At 34.0% G+C, this 6,800-nt stretch overlaps 1 protein-coding gene across 1 annotated transcript; it reads left to right on the top strand.

The window, feature by feature from the left end:
- Positions 1 to 2,081: 2,081 nt before the first annotated feature.
- LOC142608244 (protein CENTRORADIALIS-like) lies at positions 2,082 to 3,772 on the top strand. The gene is made up of 4 exons (XM_075779984.1): positions 2,082 to 2,404; positions 2,502 to 2,563; positions 3,108 to 3,148; positions 3,366 to 3,772. The coding sequence occupies exons 1-4, from the start codon at positions 2,159 to 2,161 to the stop codon at positions 3,584 to 3,586; spliced, it is 570 nt and encodes a 189-aa protein (XP_075636099.1). The 5' UTR covers positions 2,082 to 2,158; the 3' UTR covers positions 3,587 to 3,772.
- Positions 3,773 to 6,800: the final 3,028 nt, after the last annotated feature.

Genomic DNA, 6,800 nt, shown 5'->3' with positions numbered 1-6,800 from the left:
TCTCTTCCATTTCCTTTTCAAGAATAGGGGTAGCCCAACCCAACTGAGTTGCTTTACTTTGAAATGACCCACACCACCAGTAGCAGTTTCTCTAGGTGGCATTTTGGTGGTGGAGTTCCTTTATACCCTAACCTCTTTTATAATATCTCTAAAATTGGTAACTTCCTCAGTGAAATGATCAAAAGTAGGGAGGTTCTAACAACACCCAGCTCAGGAATTTATCCCTTTTTACCTTAAATATAAAAGACCATGAGACTTTTTTTAGCTTGGGAATGTCATAGCATGATATGCTAAATTTCTGTCTTTCCTTTATCTCAAACTAGCTAGTCCAGAAAATGTGAACTACTACAGTGGAATCCTACGTCAATACTCATTCTTTTCAAGCGCTGGGAACAGGACACAGATATCACATGCAAAAGAGAGAGAGAGAGAGAGAGTTACATTTTGAAGTGGAAAAAGTTAACATATGATTGAAGGATATTAGTTTAAACTTTTTACAAGTAAAGAAAGAAAAACTGATTTTTTGATAACTTTTTACAATTCTTATGAATATGGAATTAAAAATTTTCTAAAATAATTCATTAACAAATAAATAATGGTACCCATTAATATTGTTTCAATTCTTAAACCAAAAGTCTCAAAAAAATTGATAATATTAATTAATAGTTGTAAAAAAGAACACAAAATCTTTTTACATCCCTAAAATAATTTTTCTCAACAAACTTTCCCAGCCTGCAGAATTCTCTTTTCCTCTGGTTGCTTTTTGCCTTTCTGGTTCCTTTTTTCTTTCCCCATTAGATTCGAAGAAATTTCTGTCTAGTTTAGGCTGTTTAGCCATATATACGATGACAGCACATAATGTACCTAGAGATCTATCAATCCTATACATCAAATCCATATTATTTGCTTTCTTCTTTTCTTGTTCAGAAATGTGCCATGCGAATTGGTCTCTCTTATTGCGTAGCTGATTAACTGTGTCGTGGCCACTTGTAACACCCCACTTGTAATGCACGCTCCATTGCTCTTGCGTGATGACACATATATAGAGAGACATATGGTTCTACAATAGGAAGTGATATCAAAGAATCTATATATAATTTAGTTCTCCTCTCAGCTTTCTTCTTTTAATTAGAAGTGTGTTTGGGATTTGCTGTCTTCAAATTTTACTCACTTTTTTACTTGCTTAATTAAAGAAAAAACCAGAAACATTTGAATTTTTTTTTTGGTGGTAAACAACATCTGGATCTTTTAACTCCGTATATGCACCATCCATATTGTACAGTGTTGAACGTGGATATCATGCTCAGAGTTCTTAGTCCAGATCTTATCAATATATGATTGAGTGCATGAACAGGATTTCACTTGTTTTTAGTGACCTATTATTCCTTCAATTGACACTTGCTGGGTTATTTGGAGCTCAAATTTCTAACCATAATGTGATGACTTGACACCTGTGGTCAATAAATTTGTGATCAGAAAGCTTTTTTGTTTTTCCTTTTCTTTATTAATTTGTCTTACCTTTTATTTTAATGTTGCATTTTTTATAACTAAAAGTAGTTTTAGATAAGTTTTTCTTTTTTTTTTTTTAAATTTTTTTAAGTTGTTGAAAAATATGGTTATACTTAGGGAAAAGTGAGATACTTTTGTATACATTTTTTGATGTAAATTTTTTTACTGATTATTTATTTGATTAAAGTATAATTATATTTTAAAAGCGAGACTTTAAAAAACTAAATATAAGTGAATAAACTAAAAAAAATGGAAAAAAACATATGACAAACAGACACTAAATCCGAAAAAACAAACTTAGCCAAGCACACCTAAGAGTATTAACCATTTACTCTAAAAAAGCTTTACATGATAAAGAATATGAAGTAATTAATCTATATTTGAGCTGCCCCGTTCAAATGATCCTATATTATTAGCCACTAATTAATGCTAAGAAACTATGGGTGATATATATATATATATATATAAATGAACCTTATTTTTATAGCTAGCTCCTACGAATCCTATATAGCGTGATGATAGGTTCTCAACGTTATAAATATGAGGCTTCCATTTCGAAGCCCCACAAGAAACTCTTAAGCAAAAATCTCCAGCTTATTGCATCTATAAGTCCTTAAGTTCTCTTTTAACTTTCCCTAGCTTCTCTTTCATGGCAAGGGTGTCATCAGATCCTCTTGTGGTTGGAAGAGTGATTGGAGATGTTATTGAATCCTTCTCTCCAACTGTGAGAATGACTGTAACTTACAACTCCAATGTTAAGGATATCAAGTCCAATTCTAGTCAAGGCCAAAGCCTCAAGCAGGTATATAATGGCCATGAGCTCTTTCCTTCGGCTGTAACAATGAAACCTAAGGTTGAGGTTCATGGAGGCGATATGAGATCCTTTTTCACACTGGTATATATATTTTTATGCCTAGCTATATATATTTTCTTTCTTTCTTTCTTGGTCTCTCTATATACTATCATGCTTTGATTGAATTTCCCTATTGTAGATCATGACAGATCCAGATGTTCCTGGTCCAAGTGATCCATACCTGAGGGAGCACTTACACTGGTATGGTCTTTACCCTAGAAAACCATCAACCAGAGAAATAAAGAGAACAATTTTATGTTAATTTTTTTAATACGCAAAAAATTGAGGGTACAATTGTCTACCAATCACCTCTCTAAATTCCTTGTGCCTTGACACTATAAGAATCTCCACCTGGACTCCATAAACATATATAACATAATTCTGAAAACAGAATCCCAGAAGCAGCCAATGAACAATAACCAAGAGACTTTGTTCTTCTAGCACAAATAGGTGTGTAAGCATCTGCATGAGTTACCAAGCTTAACTGGACTATACTTTCATTCATGACAGGAGTATTTATTTATTTATTGGGTAAATATGAGATGAAGAGTTCATAATTTTCTGATAGTGCATGCGTTTGACCAGCTAATTTCATGCTAAATTTTTTGTTTAAGTCACTTTTGACTCAATTTTATGCAAATAAGCTGGTCAAAATGTAAACGAATTTCAAGGAAGAAAGTTATAGTCATGTATTTAGCAGGTTACGTACATTGCCTTAAACTATTTGAATTTCATCCTCTTACAGGATTGTGACAGACATTCCAGGCACAACTGATGCTTCATTTGGTAAGTCTCATCATCATCCACAGGTGAAATTAATTTATGGGTTTGTTTCATGGACACCCGTCTCATGTGGCAAGTCTCACACACCTGTATAAGATTCACATATTTTGGAAAAAGGCTGTAGAAGGGGGTCTCATAAGATTTTTTTTTTTCACATAGAGAGAGATATGCTAACTATTTATGTTTTTTTTTTTTTTTTGGGGTTTTGTTCCATGAACAGGAAGGGAAGTGATTAACTATGAAATGCCTCGGCCAAACATAGGGATCCATAGGTTTGTGTTCCTCCTGTTCAAGCAGAATCGCAGAGAGACAGTCATCACTGTTCCTTCTTCAAGGGATCGCTTTAGTACTAGAAAATTTGCGGAAGAAAATGAGCTTGGTCTTCCTGTGGCTGCTGTATTCTTCAATGCTCAAAGGGAGACAGCTGCGAGAAGACGTTGAAAACTGGTACAAAAAACCAGCTAATTAGGAGTACCACTACGTGCAAGTACTAGCTAGGAAGTTAATGACTTCAGATAATAAAGCAGTACTGGGGTCTTTGTTAAAAGTCTGTCTGTAATATTATATATTGTACCTTGTCAATGGAATGGAATAAACCTAACAGAAAGAGCATATCTTTTCTGTCAATCTTATTGCTTTTGACTTGCATATATCATGGTTTGTATGTTAACCCATATGGTCACAAATAGAGGGAAGAAGAAAAGGTTTAAAAAAAAAAGTATTAGGGTATATATGAGCCTTGCAGCAATGTGTAACTTTTGAGTTGTTTTGAAAACAAAAACAGAAAGCCTATGAGTTGTTGCTCATTTAGGTGATAATTTAAAATTAAAAGGACTGAACAAAAGAAGGAAAAGTAGAAGCACTTTTAATGGTATGGGCTGATCTGTTGCAAAAATTACAGGTCTCTGTGCACTCACGCAGTTACTTAGGTCTCATAGCTTTAGGTGATGTTGGTTTGAGTTTACGGTTTAGGGTGCCTATGCCTCAAAGACATCTTATCCATAATGGGCAACCCTTCGATTTTCCATTTTCTCCTAACAGGATTTAGTATAGTCCGTTTTGTAATCCAACTCTTTTTTTTACTGCTCAAACATATTAGTTTCAAATACTTACAATATTATTATAAATTATAAAATATTTTAGGATATTATCATAAATTGAGTTATCAATATATATATATATAATCATAATTTGAGAATATTCCATGTAGTATGAGCAACTTCAACATTTGAGATTCTCTTGAATTCCTCTATAGAAGCAACATTGAAAATAACATTAATGGATTTGCTATTAAAAGCGGCAGCTTCTTTTTAAGAAGTTGACCACTCGCTTATAGGATTAGTTGGTTTCTACCATTCGTATTCAACGGAGTTTCATACTCTCTCATCAATAGATTTCAAGAATGCTTTCATTCTTACTTTCCAGTAAACATAGTTATTCCCATCAAAGTGAGGTGGAATCACTAGAGAGTGACCGTGTTCCATAACAATAGGGGTCAAAGATCAACTCTTAGATCAAAGGATCTAAACACTAGAGCTAACCCGCTCTGATACCATTTGTAAAACTTTAGACCCCTTAATATGTTTAACCTAATATTAAGCAAAGTTGATTAACAAGTTTGTTAATTAAAACTAGGTTAAACAAATATGTGTAAAATAAATATAATGCGTAAAGAAAAGAACACAAAGATCTAATGACTCAGGAAAACCTAACAAGTAAAATACCTGAGGAGGATTTAACCTAACTATCCTCAAGGTAAAAAACAGATCCATTAATAAAGAGTTGAAGTTTGTACAATAAGACTTAGACCACTAACATCCTATTACTACTTAGAGTAGAAAACTTATTACCACGACTATGTGACAGTTCCGAGTCCACGGACTACTTCTTTCGTTGATCTGCTGCAACCACAAGTTCTCATACTTGTGACTTTGAGACTCCACTCAAATGTTTCAGATCTTCTTTAAGTTCTTTAAGCAGCAACTGAAGCGATCATCAAGCTCTTGATACGAATCTTGATCTTGATAACCCTATGTGTGTATATGAAGGTAAACACCTCAAAATCTCACAAAAGATTCACCACACAACACTCAAAAAGACCTCTAAAACATAGTTAGGGTTTTTCCTTTTATATGTGAAATAAAACATAAAACCCTACATGTCAAACGAACTTGGGCTAAATTGGAAATTTCACAGAAAATTAAATCTACGTGAGTTTCGATCGATTGAATCTAATTTTCGATTGATCGAGCCTTGCAGGTTTTGTCCAATACTTTCTGCAATCTCTCGATTCCAATTTTACAATTAAACATACTTTGAGCAAGCCTAAACCTAGACTCTATGTTTTGATCATGGTTGCCAACACATTACATATTGAAGTTCTAATACATTAGTCCTTATGGTCTTTGAACTTAACAATCTCCCCATTTGGCAATCTGTGATAAAACACATCATAAAAATGAAATGCTCAAAGTTAAAAATAGCCCAATCAGATTTAAAAAGCCCTAATTACAATTCAACCTAACTACTGTCTATCAGTTGCCAATGTAGACAGTAGCTACGACTGAATTAACCTGTAAATTCCTGAAATATTCAACAAACACATAAACGCATGTGTGAAAAATACAAGTAAACCAAAATTTAACTTCTTGATTTCACAAAACATAAAATAAAAGACATATATCATGAATAATCTCATAAATATAAATCAATAATCAAATGTACCATATGTGAAACAAGAAACAATAAAAATACTAAACACAAAGCATAACGTCTCCCCCTAACATATACAACCCATAAAGACATAAATACATCAAAGCCATAACAAAAATACATCGAAAAGTCATCATGAAGCTCCTAGAAATAATCTATATCTCAAATTTCCCCTATCTACATGTATATATACTCCCCCTTTTTGTGATGAATTGTCAAAGGGCAATCATGACTCATCATCAAAATGTGGAGGTGGTGGAGTAGAACGTCTAGCACCCACCAAATCATCCTGTAATGCCTGAAGCTTAGTGAGCACATCCAACAGAATTTGTCCATGCACCGCCTGAACGGTCATGACAGTATCCAGCAAACTTCGAATAGAAGAATCGCTCAATGAAGAAGGTGGAGGATCAATAGTGATGATAGGATCTACATACTCTTCAACAGTAGGATCGTTTGAAGGAGGAGGCATAGATGCATCACCTATAAAAGACTCGTCTCTAGGGCATTTAGAGCTAGCTTTCGTCAGAGCCGCTCTTTGCCTAAGGAAGGTGGCACTGATAAGAGCTATGATATGAACAAACTCGGATGTAGGAAAATCCTCTAAACCTAAATCTAACAAAATCCTATGAATGAAAACTGGAAAGAATAAACCATGAGATTTAGCACTACTCCTATGAACCTCAACTAATGAGCTGATAAAAAGAGAAGGAAAATTGATAAGAGCATTAGTGACAAGAGCGTACAAAAATGCACATATCTCAAGAGGAATAGTATGAAAGTGGGAGATAGGCCAAATATTGTGACAAGAAATCTCGAAAAATAAGTAATTGAGCTCGGTAAGCTCATAAGAAGTGATCCGAGGATTAATACCCCATCTAATGGAAGTACCAGTGAGTAATAACATAATGTCATCAAGGGGAGGAGACTCAGTGTAAAGGTA

The sequence above is a fragment of the Castanea sativa genome, chromosome 8 (assembly GCF_040712315.1).
Source record: "Castanea sativa cultivar Marrone di Chiusa Pesio chromosome 8, ASM4071231v1".
In the NCBI taxonomy this organism is placed as follows: Eukaryota; Viridiplantae; Streptophyta; class Magnoliopsida; order Fagales; family Fagaceae; genus Castanea; species Castanea sativa.
The sequence above is the reverse complement of the archived record's forward strand: the minus strand, read 5'-3'. Positions and strand labels throughout refer to the sequence as shown.

Coding starts and splice junctions, on each gene's coding strand:
- LOC142608244 (XM_075779984.1), top strand. CDS start 2,159: ATGGCAAGGGTGTCATCAGATCCTCTTGTGGTTGGAAGAGTGATTGGA. Junction 2,405..2,501: donor TGAGATCCTTTTTCACACTG/GTATATATATTT, acceptor TCCCTATTGTAG/ATCATGACAGATCCAGATGT. Junction 3,149..3,365: donor CACAACTGATGCTTCATTTG/GTAAGTCTCATC, acceptor TTCCATGAACAG/GAAGGGAAGTGATTAACTAT.